A 16,783-nucleotide genomic window follows, 5' to 3' on the forward strand; every position below is an offset into this window, starting at 1 on the left:
GGCACCTTGGCTGGCATGGACAACTTGGGCCGGGCAAGAGGCCTGTTTCCCTGCTGTACGAGTCTAGGTGTAGATGGAAGATCCCTCATCATCTTCTATATACTAAAACTCTTGTTTGTTTGTTTGTTCCTGAGCTACAGCTAAAACGGTACACAATAGTACAACAATTTTAGGCCCACCTGACTCACCGTCATCCCTTTGGTGATAATGGAAGAAGTTTCATTGAAATCGGTGTTATATTTTTTAAGTTATTCACATTTTAAAAGTTTAAATCTATCTCCAAGGGAGGGAGGGAGGGGGGAGGATAAGGGGGGTTTGAGGGGGATGGAGTGGGAGGTAGGGGAATGGAGTGGGGGGTAGGGGAATGGAGTGGGGGGTAGGGGAATGGAGTGGGGGGTAGGGGAATGGAGTGGGGGGTAGGGGAATGGAGTGGGGGGTAGGGGAATGGAGTGGGGGGTAGGGGAATGGAGTGGGGGGTAGGGGAAAGGGGGTAGGGGAAGGGGAGGGGGGGTTGGAGGGAGGGGGAAGGAGGGAGAAGGGGAAGAGGGGAGGTGGGGGGTGGAGGAGAGGGTGCTGCACCAATGCAGGAGAGGTTTGGGCCCAACGGGTCCACTTGGCCAAGTGTATCTATACAATGTAAAAGACTCGATTGTAATCATGCATTGTCTTTCCGCTGACCGGTTAGCACGCAACAAAAGCTTTTCACTGTGCCGCGGCAAACGTGACTATCAACTAAGCTGAACTGAATTGATGATGCAGATTGTCGACCAAGTGCAACTTACCATCATCATTTGCCTTCTTTGGTTTTGATGGGTCCTTGGGATCCCCGAAATCTAAAGCTACACACAGAACAAGAGAGGAACACATGAAGATTACCGTGCATGCTGAAAGGCCGTCTGACCAACGCTGTCAAAAGACACAGGAGCCAGCGCGGTGGGCGCAGCGGTAGAGTTGCTGCCTTCCAGCACCAGAGACCCGGGTTCGATCCCAACTAGGGGCGCTTGTCTGGACAGAGTTTGCACGTTCTCCCCGTGGGTTTTCTCCGACACCTTCGGTTTCCTCCCACGCTCCAAAGAGGCACAGGTTCGTGGGTTAATTGGCTTGGTATAAATGTAAATCGTCCCCAGTGTGTGCAGGGTAGTGTTAATGTGCGGGGATCGCTGGGCGGCGGCGCGGACTCGGTGGGCCGAAGGGCCTGTTTCCGCGCTGTATCTCTAAACTAAACTAAACTAAACAAATGCTGAAGATGGTGAGGGTCGACGGTTCGCGGAACGACAGGATGGAAGCTAATGGAATGTTGGCCTTCATAACGAGAGGATTTCAGTATAGGAGTAAAGAGGTTCTTCTGCAGTTGTACAGGGCCCCGGTAAGACCACATCTGGAGTATTGTGTACAATTTTGGTCTCCTAGTTCGAGGATGGACATCCTTGTAATTGAGGCAGTGCAGCGTAGGTTCACGAGATTGATCCCCGGGATGGCGGGACTGTCACATAAGGAAAGATTGAAAAGACTAGGCTTGTATTCACTGGAGTTTAGAAGGATGAGAGGGGATCTTATAGAGACGTATAAAATTATAAAAGGACTGGACAAGCTAGATGCAGGAAAAATGTTCCTAATGTTGGGCGAGTCCAGAACCAGGGGCCACAGTCTTAGAATAAAGGGGAGGTCATTTAAAACTGAGGTGAGAAGGAACCTTTTCACCCAGAGTTGTGAATTTGTGGAATTCTCTGCCACAGAGGGCAGTGGGGGCCAAATCACTGGATGGATTTAAGAGAGAGTTAGAGCTCTAGGGGGCTAGCGGAATCAAGGGATATGGGGAGAAGGCAGGCACGGGTTACTGATTGCGGACGATCAGCCATGATCACAAGGAATGGTGGTGCTGGCTCAAGGGCCGAATGGCCTCCTCCTGCACCTATTTTCTATGTTTCCATGACCATATTGGCCAAACGCAGGCAAATGGGACTAGCGTAGATGGGGCATCTTGATCGGTGGGCGCCAAAGGGCCTGTTGACGTGTGGCCAACCACAAAAGATTCTTTCAAAGCTTGGGATCCTATCTGAACCGAAACCAAACAGAAAGCTTTTCCAAATAACTAGGTGGCATTTTTTAATTGTTACCATGCAACAGACACAAATACTTACGTATATCGGGCAATGCAGGGGGTTTTACGGCTGGAAGAGAGAAAGTAAACTGCAATTAAAATGGGAATGTAAACATGTCCAATACGGTATTCACGTTTAGGGAAAAAAAACTGCAGATGCCGGTTTAAATCGAAGGTCGACACAAAATGCTGGAGTAACTCAGTGGGTCAGGCAGCATCTCGGGAGAGAAGGAATGGGTGATGTTTCGGAAGGGTCTCGACCCCAAATGTCACCCGTTCCTTCTCTCCCGAGATGCTGCCTGACCCCCTGAGTTACTACAGCATTTTGTGTCTACCTACGGTATTCACGTTATTCCCTTTATCATGTGCAGATATCTGTATACTGTGGATGGCTCGATTGTAATCATGTGTTATAGACAATAGACAATAGGTGCAGGAGGAGGCCATTCGGCCCTTCGAGCCAGCACCGCCATTCAATGTGATCATGGCTGATCATTCTCAATCAGTACCCCGTTCCTGCCTTCTCCCCATACCCCCTGACTCCGCTGTCCTTAAGAGCTCTATCTAGCTCGCTCTTGAATGCATTCAGAGAATTGGCCTCCACTGCCTTTTGAGGCAGAAAATTCCACAGATTCACAACTCTCTGGCTGAAAAAGTTTTTCCTCATCTCAGTTCTAAATGGCCTACCCCTTATTCTTAAACTGTGGCCCCTTGTTCTGGACTCCACCAACATTGGAAACATGTTTCCTGCCTCTAACGTGTCCAACCCCTTAATAATCTTATACGTTTCGATAAGATCTCCTCTCATCCTTCTAAATTCCAGTGGATACAAGCCTAGTCGCTCCAGTCTTTCAACATATGACAGTCCCGCCATTCCGGGAATTAACCTAGTAAACCTACGCTGCACGCCCTCAATAGCAAGAGTATCCTTCCTCAAATTTGGAGACCAAAACTGCACACAGTACTCCAGGTGCGGTCTCACTAGGGCCCTGTACAACTGCAGAAGGACCTCTTTGCTCTTATACTCAATTCCTCTTGTTATGAAGGCCAACATTCCATTGGCTTTCTTCACTGCCTGCTGTACCTGCAACGAAAGCTTTTCACTGTACCTCGGTTCTCGTGATGATAAACTAAACGCAACTAAATATGTTTCCAAGTTAATCAATAGCATGCACATATTAACGCACAGGTTTGTACAAGTTCTTCCATCACATGTACTCTGGAAGTCAGACTAAACGTGATAAGAATTTAGCTTAGTTTTGTTTAGGCTCAGGCTGGTGGTGCAGTGGTAGAGTTGCTGGATCACAGCGCCAGAGACTCAGATTCCATCCTGACCACGGGTGCTCTTGGTATGGAGTTTGTACCAAAGATACCAGAGGAACAAGGTGGACCACTCCGTTGAAATCGTGTATACTGAAGTGTAGTACGCAAAGGAGCCATTTTAGTAGGCAAAACCCGCCGTTCGCTATGCCTCTCGCAGTGTAATCAGTGTTTCGGGGGAACAGTATGTGTGATGATACCATTAAAATGCAGAATATATCTCATCTGTCAATTCACAGATTTTTGTTTTTTTTCTTTTTAAATGTTTCTGCAAGTTTCTGTTTACTGGGGGTTGTGTGTCTAGTGTTCTTTGTTTTTTTGCTCTGTGACTGCTGGCAAATTAATTTTGTTCGGTAAAACAAATGACAATAAAGCTATTCTGTATTCTAAAATGGCGCCATCACGTAATACGATTTTTGGGGCCGAGTGGGTCTATCTTGTTCCTCTAGTACCTTTGGCTTGTACATTCTCCGTGACCACGTGGGTTTCCCCAGGTGCTCTGGTTTCCTCCCACGTCACAAAAACTTACAGGTTTGTTGCTTAATTGGCTTCGGTAAAATTGTAATTTGTCCCAAGTGCGCAGCATAGTGCCAGTGTACGAGGTGATCGGCTGGTCGGCACGGACTCGGTGGGCCGAAGGGCCTCTTTCAACACTGTATTTCTTTTTTAGAAATACAGCATGGAAACAGGCCCTTCATCCCATCGAGTCTGTGCTGACCAGCGATCGCCTGTGCATTTGTTCTACCATACACGCTAGGGCCAATCTTACAGAAGCCAATTAGCCAAAAACGGAGTTCCCGTACAAAACTCCATACAAACAGTGCCTGTAGTCAGGATTGAACCCGGATCCCTGGCGCTGTGAGGCAGCAAGGCACTGAAGGCCACAGACCAGGTGTTAGTAAATATGACGCAAAACGCTGGAATAACTCAGCAGGACAGGCAGCATCGCTGGAGAGAAGGAATGGGTGGCTGAAGATCCAGTCTGAAGAAGGGTCTCGACCTGAAACGTCACCCATTCCTTCTCTCCAGAGATGCTGCCTGTTCCGTTGAGATACTCCATCGCTTCCGGAAGTGGCTGCGCCTTGCGGCTGTGGCTCACCGGCAGTCTGTCTGTCTTTATCTTTCTTCGTGTATTGTGATCTTTTAAATGTATGTAATGTAATGATCTATTTCTAGCCGTGTATATGTGGGGGGGGCGGGTGGGGGAAACCTTTTGTTTTAAATCTCTTCCTCAACGGGGATGCGACCTTTTTCCATGTCGTATCTCCATTCGCGCAACGGCCTAGCTGTGGTGTTCGCGGCCTCCAGCTGGGATCGACCTTGAAGGCTACGGACGCTGGGCCTGGACTTACCATCTCGGAGGCTTCGGCCGCGGGCCCTGTGGATCGCAACATCGGGAGTTTGCAGGTCCCTGGCTGGCGACCGGCTTTCGGGAGCTCCAGCCGTAGCTGCTTCGACCGCCCCGAACCGCGAGGCTCGATCGACCCGTTCGCAGGACCTTCATCGTCCTGCGTGGCTCGGCCTGGGACCTTCCATCGCCTGGTGGGGGCTCAGGACCTTCATCGGCCTGCTCGGCTTGGCCTGGGACCTTCCATCGCCCGGCGGGGGCTTCGGGAGTCGGTGAGCCTCGATCGCCTCGAGGCGAGGCAGCAGTTTGACTGCCTGACCGCGGGAGTGGAACGGAGGAGGAGGCAAGACTTTTCTTTGCCTTCCATCACAGTGAGGGTGTGCCTGGAGGAATCACTGTGATGGTTGTCTGTGTTAAACTCATGTCGTTGTGTGTCATGTGCTTTTTATTGTTTGTGACTGCATGGTAACGACAATTTTGTTCAAATCTATTTTTGAATGACAATAAAAGCAATTTGATTTGATTTGATTTTGTTCCTATCTTCGGTGCAAACAAGCATCTGCAATTTTGTTTGGTTTGGAGATACAGCGCGGAAACAGGCCCTTCAACCCACCAAGACCGTACCGACCAGCGATCCTCACACATTATCACTACTCTACACACACTAGAGACGATTTTACAAGATACCAAGCCAATTAGTCTACAAACCTGTACGCGTTTGGAGTGTGGGAGGAAACCGAAGATCTCTGAGAAAACCCACGCAGGCCACGGGGAGAAGGTACAAACTCCGTACAGACAGCACCCGTCGTCAGAATCGAACCCGGGTCTGTGCACTGCAAGCGCTGTGAGGCAGCAACTCTACCGCTGCGCCACCGTGTCAATATTAATAGAGTGGCTACTTACGTGACGGTGGAGTATGATCATCTCCCAATGCGTCTTCAAGGTCGAAACCACCATCATCTCCTGAATGGTAAAATAGAACAATTGAAATCAATTTCCACACACAAACCACTCACATCTATATACTAAAACTCTCATTTGTTTGTTTGTTCCTGAACTACAGACAAAACGGTGCACGATAGCGCGACAATTCTCGGCCCAACTTACTCACCGTCGTCCCTTTGGTGCCAATGGAAGAAGTTTCATTGACATCGGTGTTATATTTTTAAAGTCACTCACATTTTAAAGTTTAAACCAATCTCCTAGGGAGGGGGGGGGGGGAGTAGGGAGGATAAGTGGGGTTGAGGGCAATTGGGTGGGGGGGGGGAAGAGAAGAGAGGGAGGGAGGAGTGAGGGGAGGAGGAGGGAGGGAGGAGGGAGGGGAAGATAAGGGGGAGTTGAGGGGGATGGAGTGGGAGGGGGATGGAGGGGGGAGGGGAGGGGAGGAGGGGAAGGGGAGGGGAGGGAGGGGAGGAGGGGAAGGGGAGGGGGAGGGAGGGAGGGAAGGATAAGGGGCGTTGAGGGGGTTGGAGTGGGAGGGGGATGGAGGGGGGGAGGGGAGGGGAGGAGGGGAAGGGGAGGAGGGAGGGAGGGGAGGATAAGGGGCGTTGAGGGGGTTGGAGTGGGAGGTGGGTGGAGTGGGAGGGGGGATGGAGGGGGGAGGGGAGGGGGAGGAGGGGAAGGGGAGGGAGGGACGAGTGAGAGGAGGGAAGGAGAGGATAAGGGGAGTTGAGGGGGATGGAGTGGGGGAGGGGGAGGAGGGAGGAGGGGAAGGGGAGGGGGAGGGAGGGAGGGAAGGAAGGAGGAGGGAGGGAGGGGAGGATAAGGGGCGTTGTAGGGGATGGAATGGGAGGGGGGTTGGAGGGGGGGAGTGAAGGGGGAGGAGTGAAGGGGGAGGAGGAGGGGGAGGGGAGGAGGGGGAGGAAGGGGGAGGGGGGAGGAAGGGGGAGGGGGGAGGAAGGGGGAGGGGGGAGGAAGGGGGAGGGGGGAGGAAAGGGGAGGGGGGAGGAAGGGGAGGGGGAGGGGGGAGGAGAGAGATTTTGCACCAATGCAGGAGAGGCTTGGGCCCAACGGGTCCACTTGGTTTAGTGCTCATATAAAACACTCAACAAACCCATCATAACAGCAATCTATTCGCTGTACACCTCTGCTGAGACCGCCGCCGAGGCCTACACAATCTCCCGGTTGCTGAACACTTCAACTTCCCCTCCCATTCCCACACTGACCTTCCTGTCCTGGGCCTCCTCCACTGTCAGAATGAGGCCCAGCACAAATTGGAGGAACAGCACATCCTGTTTCGCTTGGGCAGCTTACAACCCAGTGGTATGAATTTGGTTTCTCTACCTTCAAGTACCCCTCCCTTTCCCCCTCCCTCTCTCCGTCCCTCCCCCACCCTAGTTCTCCGACCCGTTTCGCTGCCCTCCGCGATTATCTTCACTCTATGTATGCCTCGCTTTCACCTTCCCCCTCGCCAACAATGATCCATTCTACATTTCCTTGATCGTCTGCTTTGATTTGTCGTTTTCACACAGTACCCTTCCATATCTCCGGTTTCCCTCTCCCCGGCTCTCAGTCTGAAGAAGGGTCCCGACCCGAAATGTCACCCATTCCTTCCCCTCAGAGATGCTGCCTGTCCCACTGAGTTACTCCAGCATTTTGCGTGCATCCTCCGTGTAAACCAGCATCTGCAATTCCTTCCTGTACATACACATATTATTTTACGTATATTTATATATATACACACACACACACACACACACACATATATATATATATATATCCCTTGATTCCATTAGCCCTAAGAACTAAATCCAACTCTCTCTTGAAAACATCCAGTGAATTGGCCTCCACTGCCTTCCGTGGCAGAGAATTCCACAGATTCACAACTCATTGGGTGAAAAAGTTTTTCCTCATCTCAGTCCTAAATGGCCTACCCCTTATTCTTAAGTACTTTCCTTTGGTTTCAATGGTAGCCTAGCCAGAGCGTAAAAGTCTATGGCTAGTCTACATTAGACTGAGATTATTCAAATAAGTACACCGAGTTTCACTGAAGGTTTTATGCGAAATAAATGGGGAACACTTTTTCAGTTATGGAGGTGCAAGTTGCTGGAATCTGAAGCAAAGAACAAATCTAGTTTAGTTTTGGAGGAAAAAAAAGTGCAGGTGCTGGTTTAAATCGAAGGTAGACACAAAATGCTGGAGTTCCTCAGCAGGTCAGGCAGCATCTCTGGAGAGAAGGAATGGGTGACGTTTCGGGTCGAGACCCTTCTTCAGACTGAAACGTCACCCATTCCTTCTCTCCTGAGATGCTGCCTGACCCGCTGAGTTACTCCAGCATTTTGTGTCTACCTTCTAGCTTAGGTTAATTTAGTTTAGATTCGTTTATTATCACGTGTCCCGAGGTGCAGTGAAAGGCTTTTTGTTGCATGCTAACCAGTCAGCAGAAAGATAATGCTTTGGCTTGAAAGTTTAAGAACTTTGCTCCCAGCCTACCTCAATGTAGCCCTTGCATTTAAAAAAAAAATCTAGAGCTGAAACATTAGACAATAGGTGCAGGAGTAGGCCATTCAGCCCTTCGAGCCAGCACCACCATTCAATGTGATCATGGCTGATCATTCTCAATCAGTACCCCATTCCTGCCTTCTCCCCATACCCCCTGACTCCGCTATCCTTAAGAGCTCTATCTAGTTCTCTCTTGAATGCATTCAGAGACTTGGCCTCCACTGCCTTCTGAGGCAGAGAATTAACGCTGCACTCTGGTATTTTTCTCTCTGCACAATCTGTCATAGTTTCCTTTTGGTTCAGATCCTTGTCACGTGTTCCAAGGTACAGTGAAAAGCTTTTTGTCAGCGGAAAGGCTATCCACGATTACAATCGAGCCATCCACAGTATATTGAAACGGGATAAAGGGAATAACGGCTCGTTCAAGGTAAGGTCCAGTAAAGTCCAATTAAAGATAATCTGAGGGTATCCAATGAGGTAGATAGCAGTTCAGCAATAGACAATAGGTGCAGGAGGAGGCCATTCGGCCCTTCGAGACAGCACCGCCATTCAATGTGATCATGGCTGATCATTCTCAATCAGTACCCCGTTCCTGCCTTCTCCCCATACCCCCTGACTCCGCTATCCTTAAGAGCTCTATCTAGCTCTCTCTTGAATGTATTCAGAGAATTGGCCTCCACTGCCCTCTGAGGCAGAGAATTCTACAGCACTGGTCTCTAGTTGTTGATAGGACGGTTCACTTGCCTGATGACAGCTGGGAAGAGAAACGTGTCCCTGAATCTGGAGGTGTGCGTTTTCACACTTCTGTACCTCTTGCCTGATGGGAGAGGGGAGGCGTGGGAGTGGCGGGGGCGAGACACGTCCTTGATTCTGCTAATGTCCTTGGCAAAGGCAGTGTGAACGTATGTACTTGATTACATTCATGTACAGCGCGAATAAAGGTTCTCATTGTGTCTCGGTGACACACGATAACAATAAACCAATTTGTGTATAAAATTCTGAGAGGCAGTCAGGGTAGACGGCCAGTATCTTGTCTTTCCCAGGATGGGGGGGGGGGGATCAAATACTAACGGACATAGCTTTAAGGTGAGAGGGCGAGACAAAGTTTAAAGGAGATATGTGGGGGCAAGTTTAGGTTAGACTTTAAACAAGGAGTGCAGTGAGCACGTGGAACGAGCTGTCAGGGGTGGTGGTTGAGGCAGATACGACAGAGACATTTAAAAGACTTTTCGATAGGGGACATGGAATGGAGGGATGTGGGTTACGTACAGAGTGATAAGAGATGGTCTTGGCATCATGTTCGGCACAGGCATTGTGGGCTGAAGGGCCTGTTCGTGTGCTGTGGCTGTTTTAGTTTTCAGAGATACAGCGCGGAAACAGGCCCTTCGGGCAGCCAGCGATCCCCGCACACTAGGGACAGTTTTACATTTATACCAAGCCACCTCGCATACAAACCCGTATGTCTTTGGAGTGTGGGAGAAAACCGAAGATCTCGGAGGTCACGGGGAGAACGTACAAACTCCGTACAGACAAGCATTCGTAGACAGGATCGAACCCGGGTCTCTGGCGCTGTAAGGCAGTAGCTCTAACACCACATCATCGTGCCGCCCTTATTTTCTATGTTCTACTACCACCAGCTCAGCCAGCAGGGCCACAGAGCCATCCTGGTTCTCGGTCGCTCGGCATTGTGTGTCTGATCAACTTGCTACAAAGATTCAAAATATGATGAAGAATGAATGAGGGTACACTCGCTCACCACTTTTGGACTTGTCCAAAACTTCACAACTTTTGGTGTCTTTCATTTCAATGGTACTCTACTGTTTTAAACGTCACTTTAACTCCAGGACCCTGAAACCGCTCTATTTGGGTTTTCCACAACGCTCGAGAAGCTAGACTATAATGCTCGCACGATCTTGGTTTATGGTATGGTGATTGCCAACAGATGTGTTTTGAAACTATGGAAATCAGACTCTGCTCCTCAGTTTGAGACTTGGTTAAGAGAATTAATGGGCATCTCACACGTAGAGAGGCTGAGATATGAATTGTCTGGCAACCCTCAAATGTTCTTCAACATATGGAACCCAGTGCTGCAGCATATTAAGGACAAGTAAAACTATCCCCTCAATGCCACACTTCTTTGAATCCAGCAGTGAAAATACTGAAATATTTGACTTGTGAAAATTACCTTGACTCATGTTTTTTGTGCTTTTTTCTTTTTTTGTCACATTGTAGTTATGTTTTTTTTTAAATTTATTTATTTTTATTTATTTATTTGTTTGTTTTTGTTTGTTTGTATTCATGATTATGTAGGGAAGGGGAGGGATGGGGTTTACTGTTGTTGTTATATGGACTGTAATTAATTTTAAAAAAAATTAAATTTTAAAAAAATAAAATTTTATAAAATGAATGCCTCAAACGTGGATAAACTGGATGCCAGACTTTCAGACGGGCAACTGTTCATATCATATATCTACAGCCGGAAACAGGCCTTTTCGGCCCTCCAAGTCCGTGCCGCCCAGTGATCCCCGTACATTAACACTATCCTACACCCACTAGGGACAATTTTTACATTTACCCAGCCAATTAACCTACATACCTGTACGTCTTTGGAGTGTGGGAGGAAACCGAAGATCTCGGAGAAAACCCACGCAGGTCACGGGGAGAACGTACAAACTCCTTACAGTGCAGCACCCGTAGTCAGGATCGAACCTGTGTCTCCGGCGCTGCATTCGCTGTAAAGCAGCAACTCTACCGCTGCGCTACCGTGCCGCCCTGTTGTAGGAAGGAACTGGAGATGCTGGTTTGAACCGAAGATAGACACAAAATGCTCGAGTAACTCAGAGGGACAGGCAGCATCTCTGGATGGAGGGTCTGGGTGATGTTTTGGGTCGAGACCCTTCATCAGACTCAACTGTACAACTGTTATATAAGAAAATAACTGCAGATGCTGGTACAAATCGAAGGTATTTATTCACAAAATGCTGGAGTAACTCAGCAGGTCAGGCAGCATCTCGGGAAAGAAGGAATGGGTGACGTTTCGGGTCGAGACCCTTCTTCAGGCTGATGTCAGGGGGGCGGAACAAAGGAAGGATATAAGTGGAGACAGGAAGATAGAGGGAGATCTGGGACGGAGGAGGGGCAGAGAGGGACAGAGGAACTATCTAAAGTTGGAGAAGTCGATGTTCATACCGCTGGGCTGCAAACTGCCCAGGCAAAATACGAGGTGCTGTTGTCAGGCAACTGAACGGAAACATCCTACAACAAGCAGAGAACAGCGCTGAACTACTACCTACCTCATTGGAGACCCTCGGACTATCTTTGTTTGGACTTTACTGGCCTTGTCTTGCACTAAAGGTTATGTACGTTATTCCCTTTATCATATATCTGCACACATATTATGTACCTGGTTAGCACGCAACAAAAGCTATTCACTGGACCTCGGTACACGTGACAGTAAACTAAATTGAACTATAGACAATAGACAACAGGGGCAGGAGTAGGCCATTCGCCCTTCGAGCCAGCACCGACCGCCATTCAATGTGATCATATCATCATATATATACAGCCGGAAACAGGCCCTTTCGGCCCTCCAAGTCCGCGCCGCCCAGCGATCCCCGTACATTAACACTATCCTACACCCACCAGGGACAATTTTTACATTTACCCAGCCAATCAACCTACATACCTGTACGTCTTTGGAGTGTGGGAGGAAACCGAAGATCTCGGAGAAAACCCACGCAGGTCACGGGGAGAACGTACAAACTCCTTACAGTGCAGCACCCGTAGTCAGGATCGAACCTGAGTCTCCGGCGCTGCATTCGCTGTAAAGCAGCAACTCTACCGCTGCGCTATCATGGCTGATCATCCACAATCAGTACCCCGTTCCTGCCCTCTCCCTGACTACATGACTCCGCTATCATTAGGAGCACAACTACACTGTGAATGGCTCGACTGTAATCACGTATTGTCTTTCTGTTGACTGTTTGGCATGCAACAAAAGCTTTTCACTGTACCTCGGTACACGTGACAATAAGTAAGCTAAACTAAACTGAATCATTTCGGCCAACAGAAATACCCAAAACATGCTCAAAGTTTACCCGTTCTTCCCTGCAGACTATGAAAGACGAGGCGAGTGTTTTGTTTAGAGATGGAGAGTGGAAACAGGCCCTTCAGCCCACCGAGGCCACTCCGACCAACGATTACCTGTAGGCTAGTGCTGTGTTATCCCAGTCTTGCATCCTACACACTGGGGGCAATTTACCGAAGCCAATTAACCTTTAAACCTGCACGCCTTCAGCATGTGGGGAGGAAAACGGAGCACCCGGAGAAAACCCACCCAGGTCACGGGGAGACCGTACAAACTCCGCACAGGCAGCACCCGTAGTCAGGATTGAACCCGGGTTAGATTCCTCTACCCGTACCACGGCGGCACGGTGGCGCAGCGGTAGAGTTGCTGCCTTACAGCGAATGCAGCGCCGGAGACTCGGGTTCGATCCCGACTACGGGCGCCGTCTGTACGAAGTTTCTCCCCGTGACCTGCGTGGGTTTTCTCCGAGATCTTCGGTTTCCTCCCACACTCCAAAGACGTACAGGTATGTAGGTTAATTGGCTGGGCAAATGTAAACATTGTCCGTAGTGGGTTAGTGTTAATGTGCGGGGATCGCTGGGCGGCACGGACCCGGTGGGCCGAAGGGCCTGTTTCCGCGCTGTATCTCTAAATCTAAAAAAATCTCATTAGTACGGGTGTCAGGGGTTAAGAGGGAGGAGAATGGGGTTAGGAGGGAGAGATAGATCAGCCATGATTGAATGGCGGAGTAGACTTGATGGGCCGAATGGCCTAATTCTGCTCCTGTCGCCTATGATCTTATGATAACCTGAACAGTACAGCACAAGGACAGGCCATTCGGCCCACAACATCTCTGCCACACCTGATGCCAAGACTAAGTTGTCTGCCTGCACGTAATCCATATCCCTCCATTCTTTGCATATCCACGTGCCTATCCAAAAGTCTCTGACATTCTAGTTTTGTATGTATCTGCCTCCACCGCCATCTCTGGTGACAGCTGAGTGGCAAATGATGCTATCACTTGTGATCTTATGAATCTTTTTTTTTAAACCAAAACGATTTACAAAACAATAACGCTCCTAATGCACTTTCCGCCATTTCCAATCAGGCATTCAAAAAATGTTCCCAATGTTGGGCGAGTCCAGAACCAGGGGCCACACAGTCTAAGAATAAAGGGGAGGCCATTTAAAACTGAGGTGAGGAAAAAAAAGTTCACCCAGAAAGTTGTGAATTTGTGGAATTCTCTGCCACAGAGGGCAGTGGAGGCCAATTCACTGGATGAATTTAAAAGAGAGTTAGATAGAGCTCCAGGGGCTAGTGGAATCAAGGGATATGGGGAGAAGGCAGGCACGGGTTACTGATTGTGGATGATCACAATGAATGGTGGTGCTGGCTCGAAGGGCCGAATGGCCTCCTCCTGCCTGCACCTATTTTCTATGTTTCTATGTTCGAGACCAGCATTCACAATGCCCTTGCACCGAGTCCCTGAGCTTTCCAATGACGTGCAAATTGAATCAGGAATATCTAATCAGACATGGCAAAAAAGTGTAGCAAATTATTTACAAGATAGGAGAAGTCATGAGGAAAAGTGTATCAATTGAAAGACTTGCTGATTTTGAAAAGTCGTGTCGAAAATGTTCGGAAATTAAAACCTTGTTTACTTGTGGGCACAGATGCGAAACAGTCGCAAATGAGAAATTAATGTGCACATCTGCACACTCTTAGCACTCTTAGCATGTCAGAATGTGCTTGGTTGTTTATCTCTTTAAACCAAAAAGGGTGAGCAGACGCTAAATGTACATCGCCTGTACGGGCGTCACGGTGGCGCAGCGGTAAAGTTGCTGCCTTACAGCGAATGCAGCACCGGAGACTCGGGTTCGATCCCGACTACGGGCGCCGTCTGTACGGAGTTTGTACGTTCTCCCCGTGACCTGCGTGGGTTTTCTGCGAGATCTTCGGTTTCCTCCCACACTCCAAAGACGTACAGGTTTGTAGGTTAATTGGCTGGACAAATGTAAAAATTGTCCCTAGTGGGTGTAGGAGAGTGTTAATGTGCGGGGATCGCTGGGCGGCACGGTCCCGGTGGGCCGAAGGGCCTGTTTCCGCGCTGTATCTCTAAACTAAACAAAGTTCTTGGAGCAGAATTGGGAAGAAGGCAGGCACGGGTTATTGATTGTGGACGATCAATGTGTGACGTTTCGGGTCAAGACCCTTCTTCAGAAGGATATCAACCTGAAACGTCACCCATTCCTTAAACTCCAAGGTATTGTATCCTTGATAAACTGCACATCCACACCTCCTAAAGTCCGCCACTAACTCTTTAGTCTTGTTGGGTGTTGAGCTGCAGGTGATTCAGCCCACACCACTCAACAAAGCACTGAAATTATACACAGTGCATATTTACAGACATGCCCACACAATGAAATAATTTGCATGTGCATCAGTTGTCAGACTCAAAGGTCAGCAAAGCTAAGCACAGCATGAGGTGCACAAAGAGGACAGAGAACAGAGGAACCTCCCTTTACTGGGAAGTTCAACAGAGTTCTGTTCACATTAAAACTCAAGGTCAATAGTCCACATAATATCACGGTGTGATATCCAGTGTGCCAAAGAAAAACGTAATTGAGTCAGAGTCATCCAGCGTGGAAACAAGCCCTATGGTCCAACTTGCCCACACCGGTCAACATGTCTCATCTACACTGGGCAGCACGGTTGCACAGCGGTAGAGTTGCTGACTTACAGCGTTTACAGCGCCAGAGATCCCGGTTTGATCCCGACCGCGGGCGCTGTCTGTACGGAGTTTGTGCGTTCTCCCCGTGAGGTTCCCCCCCCCCCCCCGAGATCTTCCGTTTCCTCCCACGCTCCAAAGACGTACAGGTTTGTAGGTTAATTGGCTTGGTATAAATGTAAATTGTCCCTGGTGTGTGTAGGATAGAATCATTGTGAGGGGGATCGCTGGTCGGTGGGCCGAACGGCCTGTTTTTCGCGCTGTATCTCTAAACTAAACCAAACTACACTACACTAGTTCCACCTGCCTGTGTTTGTCCCATAGCCCTCTAAACCTGTCCTATCCATGTACCTGCCTAAACGTTTCTGAAAGAGGGTGATAGCACAATAGACAATAGCACAATAGCACAATAGACAATTCGGCCCTTCGAGCCAGCACCGCCACTCAATGTGATCATGGCTGATCATTCTCAATCAGTACCCCGTTCCTGCCTTCTCCCCATACCCCCTGACTCCGCTATCCTCAAGAGCTCTATCTAGCTCAGAGAATTGGCCTCCACTGCCTTCTGAGGCAGAGAATTCCACAGATTCACAACTCTCTCTGACTGAAAAAGCTTTTCCTCATCTCAGTTCTAAATGGCCTACCCCTTATTCGTAAACTGTGGCCCCTTGTTCTGGACTCCCCCAACATTGGGAACATGTTTCCTGCCTCTAACGTGTCCAACCCCTTAATAATCTTATACGTTTCGATAAGATCTCCTCTCATCCTTCTAAATTCCAGTGTATACAAGCCTAGTCGCTCCAGTCTTTCAACATATGACAGTCCTGCCATTCCGGGAATTAACCTAGCACCTGCCTCAACTACCTCCTCCGGTCAACTTCTGGTAAACAGACAGCAGAGAACGTCTCCAATGTCTCACTTGTGTCTCCAAGCCAAAGAGATGGAAAGAACACGATGGTCTGCAGGCAACACTCTGATGAATTTCAAATCTGTTGTTTCTATCACAAACAGGGTGACGTCTCTGGTCATTTTATTTAAATTAAAACAGGTGGTCTTTCTCTCGTAGAAAGACACATCTGGAGAGGAGGCATGGGTGACATTTCGGGTCGTGACCCTTCAGACTGAGGGTCAGGGGAGTTGGAGATACAGAGATAAGTCAAGGCAAGTCAATTTTATTTGTACAGCACATTTAAAAACAACCCACGTTGACCAAAGTGCTGTACATCAGTTCAGGTACTAAGAAACGAACATACAATGGCACACAAACATAACAGCACATACATAAACAGTTCACAGCGCCCCCTCAGAGGGCCTCAAACGCAAGGGAGTAGAAATAGGTTTTGAGCCTGGACTTAAAGGAGTCGATGGAGGGGGCAGTTCTGATGGGGAGAGGGATGCTGTTCCACAGTCTAGGAGCTGCAACCGCAAAAGCGCGGTCACCCCTGAGCTTAAGCCTAGACCGCGGGATAGTGAGTAGCCCCAAGTCGGCCGACCTGAGGGACCTGGAGATAGAGTGGTGGGTTAGAAGATTTTTGATTATGGGGGTGGGCAAGCCCGTTTAGGGCTTTGTATGTGAATAGGAGGAGCTTGAAGTTGATTCTGTACCGTACTGGGAGCCAGTGGAGAGAGGCCAGAATCGGGGTGATGTGGTCCCTTTTACGGGCACCCGTCAGGAGTTTCGCTGCGGAGTTTTGGACCAATTGCAGGCGGGACAGGGATGATTAGCTGATCCCAGTGTATAGGGAGTTGCAGTAGTCTAGGCGGGAGGAAATGAATGCG

General features: G+C 49.0%; 1 protein-coding gene across 2 annotated transcripts in view; it reads right to left on the reverse strand.

Moving 5' to 3' along the window:
- cd99 (CD99 molecule) overlaps window positions 1–16,783 on the reverse strand; it is a 52,903-nt gene that overhangs the window by 19,263 nt on the left and 16,857 nt on the right. For both annotated transcript variants that reach the window (XM_078402048.1, XM_078402047.1), the window contains exons 2-4: window positions 5,673–5,732; window positions 2,142–2,171; window positions 783–839 (exon numbers count right to left, since the gene is read on the reverse strand). In XM_078402048.1, coding sequence (XP_078258174.1) covers window positions 783–839; window positions 2,142–2,171; window positions 5,673–5,732 — 147 coding nt within the window. The remainder of the gene's footprint in view (window positions 1–782; window positions 840–2,141; window positions 2,172–5,672; window positions 5,733–16,783) is intronic.

This window comes from Rhinoraja longicauda, chromosome 7 (assembly GCF_053455715.1).
Source record: "Rhinoraja longicauda isolate Sanriku21f chromosome 7, sRhiLon1.1, whole genome shotgun sequence".
Classification (NCBI taxonomy): domain Eukaryota; kingdom Metazoa; phylum Chordata; class Chondrichthyes; order Rajiformes; family Arhynchobatidae; genus Rhinoraja; species Rhinoraja longicauda.